Source organism: Paramormyrops kingsleyae, chromosome 11, assembly GCF_048594095.1.
Source record: "Paramormyrops kingsleyae isolate MSU_618 chromosome 11, PKINGS_0.4, whole genome shotgun sequence".
Taxonomy (NCBI): domain Eukaryota; kingdom Metazoa; phylum Chordata; class Actinopteri; order Osteoglossiformes; family Mormyridae; genus Paramormyrops; species Paramormyrops kingsleyae.
Genome location: NC_132807.1, coordinates 8097751 through 8113981, shown reverse-complemented (window position 1 = coordinate 8113981; position 16231 = coordinate 8097751). Strand labels below are relative to the sequence as shown.

Genomic DNA, 16231 nt, shown 5'->3' with positions numbered 1-16231 from the left:
GCGGAAGCTGTACTATCGGCGCATTTTTTTGACCTCTCTATGCAGATAATCGAATGACCCAAAAGCGGACTCGTGTGTCTGGCGCTTATAAAACAATAGCAAGGTATGGAGAAAGAAGGTTTGGTTCTTAATGAAAAATATATATCCGGCACATATCTGCCTTTAAATAAAAAAAAATAGTAGTATAATGTGTTTTGAGGCATTGGGGTTTTAGGTGACAGTTTGCAGTGTAAACTTGTTGGCTGATGAATAGTCTTCACGTTATTCATGACCCCTCAGAAATATGTTATAGCCGATTGTAGCCGAAAAATGTTATTTTACACTTGCTCGCGCTTCCCACTGAATTCTGACTAAGTAATCGCTTAGTGACAGTGCCATCAAAACATTAAATAATGTGCCTGAAACAAAATTCAACCACAGAGTTTAGAAACTTCTTGTGCATTGAACTTGTGTTAGGTCTTTTGTCTTTAATATATTTCCATTCTCAACAGGATTATCTTTTCAAAAAAATAATCCTCTTTCATCGGTGGACGTTTACTGCTGGAAGACTTGCATGGGAAATGTTTCGCAGGCGTATTCCCTTTCACCAGATAGCCATGGCAGTGATCGTAGGAGTTGTCGGTGGCATTTATGTATACAGACCGATTTTTGACTCATCTGACTGGATGCGCAGCTCCTCTGAGCCAAACCCCGGCGGGAATGTGGAGGGCAAAGCAGAAGAAAATATTAAAGATTAACCAATAATCATGTGCGATAATCATGCTCCTCTTTGTCAAATAAATTACTTAGTGTACAAGACTTTTTTTGCAGGTTGTAGGAATGTCTGTTGTACACTTGAAGACTCGAAATCCCCACTTTTAAAATACCCATTAATTGATAACGCTGCATGTGGTCGAAGAATTTAATTATCGACATAATTACTTCGTGGTGGAGTTGTGAATCAAATATAAAATAGGGCATATTGTGCATATGAACAGCATTCAGTTTAGAGTGATATGCTGCCTTGTGACCTATGCTGACCTAATCGGAAGATGCACGAACGCTTAAATTTGTCTAAACGCCTGGTGTGAAGATCTTATCATTCACGCTGCAGGCAAATGCTCATAGATGTCTTGTCTCCAGTACGACACCTTGGATAAATCTAATTGCCAAACCCTGTTAAGGGTTTTACATGCTTTCGTCATGTTGTCAAAGTATTGTTTGGTCTGAAGTTGTTTTTTTCTGCCAAGGAGCTTCGAGCTTTTCTTGGCGATGTTTACCTAATGTAAAGTAGGCTTAACAATGTGGAGTAACAATGTGTTTAAATACATGAAACATATATTTTAAATTATTTAATTTTCTCTTTGATAAGAAAAGGAATATCTGGTTTCCAGCGTCGCAAGCTTGATGTTCAGGGCATTACTAACTTGAGTAGATGGTTCCCCACTTCCGGGCCTGGAGGGTCAGTCTGTGACACACTTTGCAAATTTCCCTGCTCAAACACACATAGTGAACTTGGCAATGGCTGGTGAGCTGAATAAACTGTTATACTGCTGCAAAGTTTCACAGTTGCGAGAGAACTGTCGGTATTGAAAGAACTTGATATTTCTTTAAGATCGCCACCATAAGATTTCGAGTGCTGCTATTTTTACACGCACATTTTTGTTGGTGATTACAAGAGGGGCGTATTTGTTCTTGTTAGATGCCTCTGGGTGGCACTATACAGAAAGACTTATCACGCCAATCTTTGCATGGTCAAATCGCAGGGCTCACTCGTGAAGGCAAAGCTGTGTGTTTCGATTTTACAGAATATCACCCAAAGACTGAAATGTTGTTCAATTGCAGTATTACAAAATGTTAACATAAATTTTACACGTTTTAATACACCTAACTGTGTTTGATAGTGCATGTGTCCACACGTCCACTGGTGAGGACAGATGCACAAGGAGCCCAGTAGACCTGCGATGTCACGGCGAGGGCGGCGCTCCAGCTCACCCGGGGAGGTCTCCACATCCTGGGTTAGTGAAGGAGGGGCTCTGCCTGCCAAAACGGGAAATGCGTTCACATTTGACTGGGCTGTAATAGCTGTTCTCACAGTATATGAACAAAGGGGACATTTTGAAAGGCACGTAGTAGGTAGCAGGACAGAGCAGCGAATGGAAGTTTAATCTATCCTTAAATTCCTAGAGGAATCAGGTATCATCGTTGACTTTTTTTACAACCAACAACAGAGGTGAGTGTAACTGTGTGCAGCAGGCATGTCTTAAACTGGTTTCGTAAATGACTTATTAGAGCAGCTAAATGAGTAATCACTCCACGAGGTTTTCAGATTAAATAAAACCATCTTTATATCTATCAAAGTGGCGGCTTCTTTAACTTTGTTAGTCATTATTCCGTTAAGTTCCCCTGCAGGCAGGGTATGTAACACGCCAAAATGCATTTGACAGTGACTGTACCGTTTGGAGTTTATCTGAACAGCATATTCACGTTCCGACGAGACTGAAGCGAAGTTGTGAAGACTGTATAAAATGGGATATACATATTCATTTCTTTGGAATTTAATGTGGCTGTTTCTGTATATCTGCTTTATAAATGTGTGAATACTTCTTTTTAGGCTTTCCTCTGATAAAATTTATGCTGAAGACCTTAATTCCTTTAATTATAAATGGTCCTAGGGGCAAACAGAATCATCACCCTGCGCATAAAACCTACTGCATATATATATATATATATATATATATATATATATATAATTATTATTACCAGAACAAAGAGAGTCTCGATTATTTTAATAAGTTTTAATAATGACTGTGACATTTCAGTTTAAGGCAGGTGCCATTCAGTACTCCATCGACTTTATTGACTTTAGCGAAGTGCGCACAGCGAGCGCAGACCGGGCGCTCTGCAGCTCCCTGCAAGCGCACAGCTGCTCCCGGCTGCTCCGGCTGCTCCCGGCTGCTCGGCTCCAACTGCGGTCTGTGATATGAGCCTTCCCACACCCAGTGGCCTTAAACTGCTGGTTGTAACATATTTCAGTAGAGGTGGAGAGCCTGCGGTACTTGCACCCTAAACTTTTGACATTTCTTAAGATGTCTTTTATAAACATGCGAACAGTTCACCACCTTGAAGTGTCCCAATCTGTCCCGCATGCACAGACCAGCAAGCCGATACGGAGAGATGCTGTTTCGAAACGTGTATTTGTTTTGGCCTAAGATCACAGGAGTTTAAAAATGGCAAAAAGGTCACAGTGTTGTAGACCTTTAGATGCACAGCCATGCTGAGGTAGGCCTATTTGCTGTAAAACGCCTTGAGGACATTTTCCTAGGTCTACAGACCATACTCTAGGTGTGCTTTGCAAGACGTACACGAACATTCCCCTCCATTCGTGATAAAGGAGTAAAATACTGAATAAAAGCAGACACTTCACCCTTTCTCTTGGCAAAGACTTTAGCTCCGTAACCCTCTAGAAATATTTTGGGGAAGACAACAGATGTTTATGGTGAGGTAGTATTGTAAAGTTATAAGAATTGCCCGCCAGTACAGAGCTGAAAGTTTGATCAGAAGGCTGGTGTTCATTGTGAATGGTGGCCATTTCCGTCTTGGTAGTATTTTCAACTGAAAACACATACTGACGCTGTAGTATAATATATTTAGTTAGAGTTGACCCCACTTTTAAGGTATGATATATTATCATTATTATAACAAAAATCTGAATATTATTCAGCTGACAAAAGGATTTAGCATCAAGTGTAGTGATTTATATTTTCCCTAGTTTGCAAAATCTGGGCTCTTTCCATAGAAATGCTTAATTTTCTTTAAATTCATTGATTATTCCCGAAATGATGGTAGCTGTATGAGTAGTTGCATTTTATCAAAATGTTAAAGAAATATGTTTGTAGGTGTTTGTAACCCAGATATGACCAGATGTACAATCGGGACAAAAGTAAACAGTCATTTCTGCTTTATTCAGTTAAAGACCTTTCCGTATTTGCTAATATGTCAAGCATATTGAACAATGTTGAAGTACACTGTTTGTGTCTAAATCTTGAAGAGATTTAGATACTTATTCATTCCTAAGATCCAGATTACGATTTTTGGGTTGCTTGGGGAGCAGTAAGACTTCTAGGTGTCTGTTAATGTTCAGCATCTGTTCCACTTCAGTAGATAATCTGGCATCTCAGGTTTTTAGCATTTATCTGTACGGCACACATCATATTAATGTTTTAATAAAAAAAAAAAACAGGTTTAAGTTTCTCTCTCTCCTTTTTTTCTTTTCCTAAGAAACCCTTATTTTTTCTGGAGTAACAAATTCCTGTAACCATATCTTCCAGAATATTCTCAAATATCATGGCTTCCAGTGTGAAATTCTCACAAGTTTCCTGGAAGCTGATAGACTGATGACTTAGGTACCGGTTTATCTAAAGCTTGTGATTAATTGACAGCTAGGTTTGCGAGATTGTCGCACATTCCTTTCTCTTATTATATATTTTTATAGCCTTTAATAATCATTTTATTATTGACATTGCAAAAAAGAAACCAGCATTCTGAATACATGTAGTAAAGACCCTCTCTTGGCAGTAGGGATTCATATATTAAATAACCTAGTTCATAGCATCTGCTTTCAGAGTTCTTATATCTGCTATGTGATGTTTATTGTGTTGGTTATCAAACATTACTTTAATGTTAAATGTATATTTTTGCTTCCAGTAGCTGTTTAGTGTTGCAAGGCCCAGCTGTTACGCCAGGGTTGGTAAGATGCGGTTACCTAACGGGGTCCTGGGCTTTTGTCGAATGCCTCAGGTCACCTGACCAGTCAGGGGAAGCACATGAGAAGCAGCTGATGCTTATAGATGAGGTATTTTGTGTGGGGAGCTGGATTAATGTCTGCTAATCAATGCCTTGCAAAGAAAGGCCCTGACTGAGAGCTTTTCAAATCGCTTTTGTAGTCGGGGGAGGGAGTCATTGTGAGCCCCTTTCTGTTTGCCGCTCATATAATTGAAGTCCTTTATAACGTCCAATTATTACTGAATTAAGGCATCCCTTGCAGGCATTAAATGGTTCTTACAGCTCAATCCCAGTCAGCATAAATGATTACACGTGGTGTTAAAAGTAGACGCACATTCCCAAGGATATGACCATGTAGAAAGTTTACTTCCTTGCCTGGGATGATGATCAGCACCTCCAAGTCTGAGGCCATGGTTCTTGACTGGAAAAGAGTGGATTGCCCTCTCCTGGTGGAGGATGAGGCACTGCTTCAAGCAGAGGAGTTTAAGTATCTTGGGGTCTTGTTCACGAGTGAGGGGAAATAGGGAGTGGGAGATCGATAGACGGATCGGTGTAGCGTCAGGAGTAATGCGGACGTTGTACTGTTCTGTTTTGGTGAAGAGGGAGCTGAGCCAGAAGGTAAAGCTCTCAATTTACCAGTCAATTTACGTTCCTACCCTCACCTGTGGTCATGAGCTCTGGGCAATGACCGAAAGAATGAGATCGCAGATACAAGTGGCCGAAATAAGTGTCCTCCACAGGGTGTCTGGGCTCAGCCGTAGACATAGGGTGAGGAGCTCAGACATTCAGGAGGGGCTCAGAGTAGAGCTGCTGCTCCTCTACGCCAAAAGGAGTCAGTTGAGGTGGTTCGGGCATCGATCTAGGATGCCTCCTGGTCGGCTCCCTGGGGAGGTGCTTTGGGGAATGTCCAATTGGGAGGAGGCCCCAGGGCAGACTCAGGACACGCTGGAGAAATTATTTCTCTGCTGGCCTGGGAATGCCTTGGAATTCCCCTGGAGGAGGTGGCTGGGGGGAGAGAGGTCTAGGCATCCCTGCTTAGACTGCTGCCCCCGCCACCCAACCGTGGATAAGAGGCGGAAAGTGGATGGATGGATGGATGGATAGACGGACTTCCTTTGCAGAATCACTTTCTATATGAAGCTATATTGATTTTATAATTTACCTTAATCCTTCAGGCATCTTAGATCCTTCTCTATGTATACCTACTCCAGATCATGGGGGAAAAATGTCTACTGTCATTTTAATAGCAAAGTATTAAAACACTATTCTGTATATAAAACATACTGCTGTATATTCAGAAATGATCCAGGTTTTATAGAATGTTAGCTGTAAAGTTTATGATGGATGTATAGACCATTAACTGTCTAGTATGCCAGTTCATATTGCTTAATAGTTTCGTGTCTCTTGCTTCATCCAAATAATGACACCCAGTTACATCTAGCCTAATGACTGATAATGAGGACGAGGAGGATGTCTGGCCTTCTCTCCATCCAGCGACAAAGGAAATGAGAAGGTTTAGCTGAAGTCCATTATACAAGTTTACGTAAACCAAGACAAGTTTGCAAATTTGTGCATTTAGTGTGATATGTGCTGCATGATAAGCCAGCTAATTAAATAATTCAGTCCCCCCCCCCCCTAAATGTATTCGTCCATGTTTTTTTTTTTTTAAAACATGTTTTTTTTTTTTTATATAAACATGATGAAATTAAATGGCTTTGAGTGGACAGAGTGAGAGAGGTCCTGACAGATAGATGCCGACCCCTCCCCTTAGTTGTCTTGAAGTTACTTACGTGGCCTGGATGCTATTTCCTCCGTGAATCCAAATCCGGCACGATTTCAGGGGTGGGGCTGGAATCCCCACGGTGTTACGGCTGGGAAGTACTTGCACAGTGTCATTGCATAGTGGTAAACTTTTACATAACAAGGCATTTTATGTTATAAATAAACACCTTTGTGGTTATGGAAAGAAAACTTACGGTGAATAGCATGAAGTTTAGCGTAATTCCACAACCTGTTGTGTTCAGCAGTCTATTTTTGTGAGGGTACCTTTAAGACGAGGGTGTGTTGCAAGTGTGAAATTTAATTGTCTAAATATTTAGAGAAGGTGGAGATTCATGACTGTGCAGTGTGCAATGAGGTCAGCCCTGCAAAAGTACACATTAATAGGCTAAAAGTTAATGGTACTGGAGGTTACCTCTCTGACATGCTACACAGTTTTCATTGATGCTACGATGTTTTAAACAGATAAAAAGTTGTGAAAGTTTAATCTCAGAATGCATGTTGAAAAGCCGCATGGTTTGGCGGTGCAGTCAGGCCGGACAGCATCCTGTCCGAGCACGATGAGCAGCAGGCCTGCCTTCCTCAGCCCTTTGCTCTATACATGGGTTCACTGAAAGCCTTGCAGGGGTTCTTTTGTCGATGTTTTTTTTTGCCAGCCATTGCAGAGACACGCTTTACACTTTTACAGTTTTACACTTTTACTTTTTAGAGTTTTATGTTGTCAGTATGTGAGCATTTTCAGTTAGTGTAACATGCCGTAACACTGCTTTTCACCATTTGTATTCATCCAAAATGCATGCAGTGACATTAAACGAATTGATCCTGAGGGGGATTACTCTCCTTCCCTGGCTGGGAGAAAGACCATGTGAGCCCAGCGAGCAGCCAGACTCCGCCCCCGCCTCCCCCAGTGTCACCAGCCCCTCCCCCCTCCGTGTATTTGCCTCTTCTGCTGGGTCTCCTGCAGGGCATTGCTTACCATTGCTGACTGCATGCTGCATTTTGCTGCGGCAGCTGCTAGTCCTCCCTTCTTAATGCCAAGATAAGACAAGCCTAGGATGAAGAGATGACTTTTAGAGAAGAACGTACTGGGGGAAATTTGTAGGCAGGAGATAAGATGGGAGATATGACTGGAGAAACGGCACTAACCTTATGTGACTAAAAAACATGAAACATTCATTAATGGGAGGTGAAGCACATTGTCTTGCCCTCTTTAGAGGAGAAACAAGTAATTGTGAAGAGTCCTCTTCTGGAATAGCATTGTGTTTTTGGTGGTTCTTTATTAATTCCTGAAGGGCCCCCCATGTGATTTTCCCGTAATGAGATAATGAGCTTGACGCTTAGACTGCATTTTTACTTCCCAAAGCATTCCCACTAATTTGATTTACAGGAGAATTCTGAGGCTGCAACCTGTCAGGACGCTAGTGTTGGGATCCGTGTGAGGCTGTCACACAAATCTCTCCATGTTTTCCTTTCCTTCCCTGCCAACGAGATTTGACCAGGGGCAGGGTGAGGGTAGCTCTGCATTTCTCACAGAGCTCATTTTTTTCTTCTGGACGTTAAGCCACTTAAGGCTGAGGATGGGGGTTTAGTACTGCTGAGGGAGAAAGAATGTATGACTTGTTTTCGCTGCCTTTCCCTGTGCAGTCATATGACAGTCTTCTAGCTTTCCCACTGAGGGTCACACTGAACTTGTGTTTTTGAAAATCACTTTATAAATAAGCCTGTTTACTTGGTCAGTCTGGCATCCACTTTTTTTGTCTAGTCTTAAACATTTATAAATGCATTTGTTGATTGGCTGATTGGGTGCAAACAGAATGCTTGCTTGAGCCTATCACTGCAGTTGTTGTAAGTCTTGGCCTTTTTGAGCGTTAATCCTCACAAACGGGCTCAGCGGGATTTAAAATTGCCAAGTACCTTATGGTACAATTAGAGTGGCAAAACAAGTTGCGAAATAAATATTGCTGTGGCACATGATAAATGAAATGCAGGGATTTACCCATTTGCAGACTCCCATCTAAAAGGTATTTTGATTGTCAAAATGAGGTACATTTGACACAAAAAATATAATATGATAGTCTTAGCAAGGGAAAAAATTGATGTTAAAAAAGTCATAATGATTAATTCCATTTAGGGGGCAATTTAAAGTCGATTCAAACACAAAGCTCTGCCTTGGTGACAAAAGATGTACTAATTTCATTACTGGAGGACTCTACATTGTGGCCTTTTTTCCTGTCAGCAGCGCCGTGTCTTAATGCTGCGGTACGTTGTGGGTTTTAAGGGGCAATTCAGCGATACCATCCTAAAGAGGCATACAGATAAGTCACGGATACTGAAGCTCCGCAAGTCTGAAGCAGCCTGTTCAATGTTTATACAAGTAGCTCAATTTACTTTCACGTGTATATGTAATAGGTGGATGAGGAATATACTGTATATGTTTTTGATAGTACAGTTTTGAAATGAAATTGAACAGCATGTCGCATCATCTGTAATATAAATCTCAGAGTATGAAGAGCAATGGAAGGACCATTTCAGTCCATCAAAATACTTATTGAGAATTATAGATTCATGAGTAATTTAAAAAAAGAAATGGATAGATGTATAAATAAGCCTGTTGCTGTTACTGAACTACAAACATGTTAAGTCGGGTTTTGGTGTTAACGGGAAATGATGACCCTGTGAGTGCAGCCTACGTGAAAGTGATTTTGTCGTCATCTTTTAAAGAGATGTTGTTTGTTAACTGAAATACTGAAATGCTCTCTACATGTTCAGCACACATCTATTATAACAATCAGAATTTCTCTTTAACTGAATTTACACTATTCTCTACTCTCTTTGTCCGAGAAAATCTCCCCAGCACGCTTCAAATTGTCTAGCTGACATTTCATTGAGTGTGACCCTTGTCAGTCATTTCAGGATAACTACTGATACTAAAAATCATAATTGCTGTGAGCTTTTCTTGTGAATATCCTAAATAACTATGACTGCATTGTCTCCACCAAACCTTTAACCATTTAGTTGTAACGCTGAGTTCTTTGTGTGGTTTACAGGACAGAAGTAGGAACTCACTATGTCTGATGGGGACTATGATTACCTCATCAAGTTCCTAGCTCTTGGAGACTCTGGAGTTGGGAAGACAAGCTTCCTGTATCAGTACACAGATGGCAAGTTCAGCTCCAAGTTCATCACCACAGTGGGCATCGATTTCAGAGAAAAGCGGGTGGTAAGTCGAAGTCCTGGTAATGTCATGATGTGAGAGGTGGGCTTGCTGAGTTTGGTACGTCCTATAACGGCATGTTAAATCACCAAAATGGAACAAAAATTCCACTAATTTTAAACTTCAGAAGCTGTATTTCTTAACAATATTCATATTGTAATATTTTGGGACAATTTGAGTGTAGAGTTTAGGAAAAGAATATACTGTAGGAAGTTGTAGGACTGCTGGTCTTGGTGGTGTTATCCTGTCAGCTGCTGATTTTTCTGTCTTACCCATCTTTGGCATCAGCAGACCATCAATCACATTTTTTATCTGCCTCCTCCAAGTCTGTATTTAATATTCTGCTTGTGGGCGGAAAAAATTAATGGCGTGTGCCCACCCTTTTCCGGAAAACTGCTATCTAGCCAGCTGAGAGCATTTCACTGATAAGATTTTATTTTTATATCTGAGTCATCATTCACCATAGAAACAACAACGCAAACATGTAGCTAGTAGACATTTATTTGCTGAATGCGGGAAACTGTTGAATGGATCAACCTGAGAGGCAGTAGTGATGAAAGTGTTTTACGCTTTTCCAGTCTTTTGGTAATGAAATAAAGCAAATCTTGTGGCTCTCAGATGAATCTCATTAACTGTGTGCAGCTCTGAAATAGACCAGTCATGTATAATTTATCTATAAACAGCTTCAGTGGCACCCCTAACCACTTCCTGTCTCTGTTCTATTTGACTTGTTGAATTTCAGATCTGGGAAATAAAGTGCTTTATAATTAGCTGACAAGTACAATCAGGTGTATAGCTAGTGGAAATGGACAAAAATCTGGACTGACAGTCACCGGTGTATTTAAACATCCTGAATCAGGGGGCATAGAATTGTGGAAGTTCCTCAAATCCTCCTCCTCCATAAAAAAGACCCGTTGTCCCACAGTTACTTATTACTAAAAACGCCCTGAAAATATGTTATCTGGCGTCTACAGGTAAATTCTCAATTAAAGGAGGAGACCTTTCAGTGGAGGAGAACGATAGGAGTGTTCACGTTAAACTCAACGTGCCGAGCATTTTGTTTGGTTTGCACACTCCTATAAGATAAATATTTAAGAAGTGTGCCAAGCAAGAACCCATGGCCATGCACACCATTCACGGTAATTCCTGAGGCCCAGTGTCAGCTACCAGCAGACTTTTTATTTTCCTTTCTGGTCAAGTGCAGGGTTCCATTTGTCCAAATTCTCGAGATGATTTTCCAGCTCTCTGATGCAGGTTTAGTTGTGTTAAGGGATGGTTTGGCTGCAAATCCTGTCCTGTCTACATGCTGTAGGTATACAAATCCAACGGTCCGGACGCGGTAGCGGGAAAAGGCCAAAGAATCCATATTCAGCTGTGGGACACGGCAGGACAGGAAAGGTGGGGCATGAATGGGACACGTCCGAAGCTTTCAATGTGACTTACCCATCCACTAATATGTCACCCTTACATGAGGTCAGATCATTAACAGAAGTGACCTTTTTGTGACCTCAGGTTTCGGAGCTTGACGACAGCTTTCTTCCGAGATGCCATGGGCTTTCTTCTATTGTTTGATCTCACAAATGAGCAAAGCTTTCTCAATGTCAGAAACTGGATGAGTAAGTCTCTTTAGAATCATTTAGTACAATGTTTCCCAATACGGTCCTCAGGGACCCACAGATAGTCCATGTTTGTGCTTCCTCGCAGCTCCTGGTAGGAAGCAAAAATGTGGACTGTCTGTCAGGGAGGTCTGAGGGAGCAAAAACATGAATTAGCTTGGCAAACACTGATTTAGTATGATCCGTATGATCCTGAAAGAGCATCCACGGGTCAAGATTATCAATTTCACAGGGCACCTGCTGCAGCCTAACCTGAAGAGAATCTTTCTTCCACCATCCAGGTCAGCTACAGATGCACGCATACTGCGAGAACCCAGACATTGTGTTGTGTGGTAACAAGTGTGACCTGGATGAGCAGAGAGCCGTCAAAGAAGAGGAGGCGAAGGAGCTGGCAGAGAAGTATGGGTATGCATCATCCTGTGGGCCTCAAGAGGGCTGGGACGTGGAGGAGTGTTCCCAAGGCGGGGCCAAGCGAAACTCACACAAATCTGAGCATTTGCTATCCATCTAATGTGGTCGGCAGTTTCTGTGTGTGTACACTTCATACACGGATCACACAGGGAAGTTGCTTTCTTCTCTTTACTTGCACTGCATATGTGTCAGTCGCCATGTCATGATTCTTGATAGGTTGCACATATCAAACATAACTTTTCCTGCTTTTCCCAGCAATGCAGTTGATTCAGATTTGTACTGTTTACCAAAATAAATGTTTATGATTACTATTTGTACATTTCCTCCGTCGTTTCCATGTTACAGTAAATAGCAGGTAATTGTTCTATTAAAATAAATTCATAATAAGGGAATAAAATGAGTATATTGTGTGATGGGTGGTACATTTACTTATGAAGGAATTTGTGCTTCCAGATCTACTTTTTCTAAGCTCCCCCACCCCCATATGCTCGGCAAAGGTCAGTTGCCACAGTTGGCTAGGTGTGACTCAAATATCAGGTCTGATCACAGAAATTCATGGCAGACAGCCTTACCTGAACCCCACCTGCCACTGAAGTGCAGGTACTCTGAAACAAACCAGAGGAGGAATCTCACCTCACTGATGATGACTAGAATCGCAGTGATTGTGATGTGGCATTTGTGTTGACTGGCGATTTGGAATGCTCAGGGTTTGTTCCCATCCGTGAAGTATTTGTTGATCACCACTGAAGCTGAAGGCAGGACTGAATACACTTTGTTATTGTCAGTAAGAGTCATTCCACTTTGTTAGACTAATTGGTTGCTATGTTTTTGTTATGTTCCTCGATAGATAAGGAGGTAGTCGGTAACGTTTTTGGTGAATAAGACTTAAATAACACTTCGTTTTTCTCTCTATGATTTATCTAAGATGTTTGTGTAACCACGGTTCCCTGCAGAATTCCCTACTTTGAGACGAGCGCGGCAAACGGCACCAACGTGAATCAGGCCGTGGAGGTTCTGCTGGACTTGATCATGAAGAGGATGGAGCGCTGCGTGGACAAGTCGTGGATCCCAGATGGCACGGTGAGGTCAAATGGGCACAGCACCAGCGAGAAGACGGCAGAGCAGAAGGAGGAGACGAAAGGCAAATGCAGCTGTTAGGAATATGAAAGGCAGGCAGGGCTGACTGAGCCGTGCTCGCATGTAAGGGCCCCATCGCCAGCACTGGGGAGAGCTGGTACTACACAGTACTACAGTGTGTCACGTGTTTACCAACCAATGGCATTGGGAGTTCTCTGCTAGGCAGGTGAAAAGTGGGATTTGCTAACATGTGTGTCCACCAGTTACATCAAGTTAATTTTGCTCATCAGCACTAGTCATGGGTCCAAAGGAAATTGTCAGTAATTTCGATGTACATACAGTTTGGTCCATAAGTATTTGGACCATGACCCAATTTTTATAATTTTGGCTCTGTACATGTCCACAATGAAATTGAAATTAAGCAAACAAGATGTGATTGAAGTGTATGCCTTAAGCTTTAATACAAGGGGTTTAACAAAAATCTTGTGAGCCATTTAGGAATTCCAGCCATTTTGAAATATAGTCCCCCCATTTTCAGGGACTCAAAAGTAGTTGGACAAACTAACAATATAATAACAATAATGATCATTTTAATACTTGGGTGAAAATCCTCTATAGTCAATGACTGTCTGAAGTCTGGAACCCAAAGGCATTAGCAAATGCTGGGTTTTCTCCCTAGTGATGCGTCGCCAGGCCTGTACTGCAGCTGTCTTCAGTTGCTGCTTGTTTTTTGTTGGTCCTTCTGTCTTTAGTTTTGTCTTCAGCAGGTAAAATGGATGTTTATTTAGGTCGAGGTCAGGTGACCAACTCTGCCATTGAAAAGTATTCTCCTTCTTTGCCATGAAAAACTCTTGGGCTGCTTTCGTGTTTTGCTTTGGGCATAGTTGTCCATCTGTACGGAGTAGTGCTGTCCTATCAGTTTCGCAGCATTTGCTGAATCTGAGCAGATAGTAATGTCTTATTCACTTTGGAATTCATCCTGGCGCTTCATACCATCAATAGATACTAGTGATCCAGTTCCACTGGCAGCCATACATGCCATCCCATAATACTGCCTTCACCCTGTTTCACAGATGATATGGTATTCTTTGGATCATCAGCAATTCTTTCCCTTCTCCATACTTTTTAAATCTGTACAAAGAATTTTGCTTCAGACCTGGGCAAGCTTTTTTAGTTTTTTTTTCCTGGCAGTCTAATCTGGCCTTCATGTTATTGAGGATCACCAGTGGTTTGCGCCTTGTGGTAAACCCTCGCTTTGCTTTCATGAAGTCTTCTTTTGATTGCAGACTTTGGCAATGATATGCCTACCTCCTTGAGAGTGTTCCTTACCTGGCTAGATGCTGTGAGAGGGTTCTTTTCCACCAAAGAAAGCATTCTGCAGTCATCCATCACAGTTTATTTGTTAATAGAATTTGGACAGCCCATAACTGGGTATGAAACAGCTTGTTAGTCGTTGTCCAGTTAATTTTGAACTCTTAATCGGGATGTAATTTATAAATTTGTTAAACCCCTTGAAATTAAAGCTGAAAGTCTACACTTAAATCACATCTTGATTGTTTCATGTCAAATCCATTGTGGTGGTATACAAAGCCATAATTTGTGAGAATTGAACAAACTACCAGCACGCACCAGGTGTACACCTTGCCTACCTGTTGATGATCGTGAATTTAGTTTTTCAGAAAAATTTATTTCTTAATGTAATCTTAAGAACAGGATCCGCTCCACCACTTTCAAAATTCACAATTTTTAATGAATTGTTGGTTCTATAAATAGAAGCAAGTAGGTCTACATTATTATTATTATTTTATTTTATTTTTTTAAACAAGGATTATATTAAAATTTTCAAGTGCCAAGTATAAACTGTGTGTGGGGCAATTAAATACAAAAATGTTACTGTTTATGAAAATAAAGTTAGCGCTGTTTGGTGTGAGCACAATGAAAGCGATGAACGACTTACTGGTGAACTGTCCGTGTAGGAACCACTCGTTAACAATGTTCACTAGAGCAGCTCCTGTGGGGGTTAACTTTTTTAAAATTTATTTTTTGTACTGGTTTTATAGTTATAAGACACTGTGCCATTTTTCAGTGTAAATAGTTATAGACAGGATTAGACATTGGGATAAACTCCCAAAGGAAATATCGGAGAAATCTGGAATATAAAACCGTGGTCACCGGTCTTAATCGCGACAGGAAACCCACGCGCGACATAGTGCTGCCCTCTGCCGGTTGAGAGTGATTTTTAGCGAAGACTTCAAACCAAATCTGAATATCTCTTGAGTTTAAAGCTGAAATGTGATCAATGCATTAAATTAGCTGCGTTCTAAGTACATTTGTACGGCAGGTTTTTTTTAAAAAAACATTAAAAGATCTGACGAAGGTTTTTTGAGCTGTTTTGAATCTACCATCCTGTTTGTTACACTGTTTCACTGCCTAAACACACTTTATGCCAAATATGTAAACTGTATCCCTTATTCAGAAGATGCTTGTATTTTATTTATCAAAATCATTTTCTCTCCTGAAACCTCTGTACATGCTTTAGGCCTGTCACATTGGATTGAAGAGGCAAAGGTTTTTTGGAATTTGATATTTATCTTGCCTGCATAAAGTCAGTTGACACGTTTTTGGAATTAATTTCAAATTTGAAATATAGGCTGACCGCATATTTTACACTAGTTTTTTAGTGAATACTTATGATATGCCTATAAACAACGTGCATTTACTATTACTGTTATTATTATCAATAAACTTAGGCACAGGACAACTACTGATAGGCCTATATAGGTGAGTATCACAGAAAATTCACTATTTACTTAATTTTCCTTTGATTTCAATACGGCAGGCATGGAGTTAACAAAAGATGTGTTAGCCATTGTATGCACCTTGATGTTCATAAATCAAATAAAATGCAAATTGAACATTGTTTTTGTTTTATTATTTTTGCTGTGCTGTTTTACAAATACCTCTAAGCAGACATTTTAATGCATTATTCTTGCGCAGTGGTGTTTTTCTGGATATAAATTGGCTGTAGTTTTAGTCATTGTTTTCTCACAGATCAATATTATAGCCTACGTCTATTACCTTATTAAAGGTAATTTTAAGTATACAGCATGGTCTGTCATGCATGAAAATGCCTGCATTACACACGTGACGTAACTGTGTTAGAATAAAGCACACTTTCAATTATTTTATGAACTAACGGAGTCCGTAGAACTGTAGACGGTGACGCCATTCTGTCGAGTGCATTTGAGCTGTTCGCGCCTCAGACACCTCGGCGTGATTAACTCGATCTGAAGTAAGTGAAACGTACATTTATTCAATTTTTTACTTATCAATGTTGTGTATTATCAGAAATATTTTTATTCTATGAGAA

The 16231-nt window shown here is 40.7% G+C and overlaps 2 protein-coding genes across 3 annotated transcripts; both read left to right on the top strand.

The window, feature by feature from the left end:
• Nucleotides 1-22: 22 nt before the first annotated feature.
• Nucleotides 23-798, top strand: LOC140593434 (protein PIGBOS1). The gene is made up of 2 exons (XM_072717971.1): nucleotides 23-103; nucleotides 492-798. The coding sequence occupies exon 2, from the start codon at nucleotides 561-563 to the stop codon at nucleotides 735-737; it is 177 nt and encodes a 58-aa protein (XP_072574072.1). The 5' UTR covers nucleotides 23-103; nucleotides 492-560; the 3' UTR covers nucleotides 738-798.
• Nucleotides 43-15781, top strand: rab27a (RAB27A, member RAS oncogene family). Of its 2 annotated transcripts, none has more exons than XM_023814231.2 (6): nucleotides 43-103; nucleotides 9591-9763; nucleotides 11070-11155; nucleotides 11270-11373; nucleotides 11655-11778; nucleotides 12738-15781. In XM_023814231.2, exons 2-6 carry the CDS (start codon nucleotides 9611-9613, stop codon nucleotides 12940-12942), a joined length of 672 nt encoding a protein of 223 aa, XP_023669999.1. In that variant the 5' UTR covers nucleotides 43-103; nucleotides 9591-9610; the 3' UTR covers nucleotides 12943-15781. The 2 variants fall into 2 exon arrangements, with proteins under 2 accessions (XP_023669999.1, XP_023669998.1); XM_023814230.2 differs by lacking the exon at nucleotides 43-103 and adding an exon at nucleotides 2017-2212.
• Nucleotides 15782-16231: the final 450 nt, after the last annotated feature.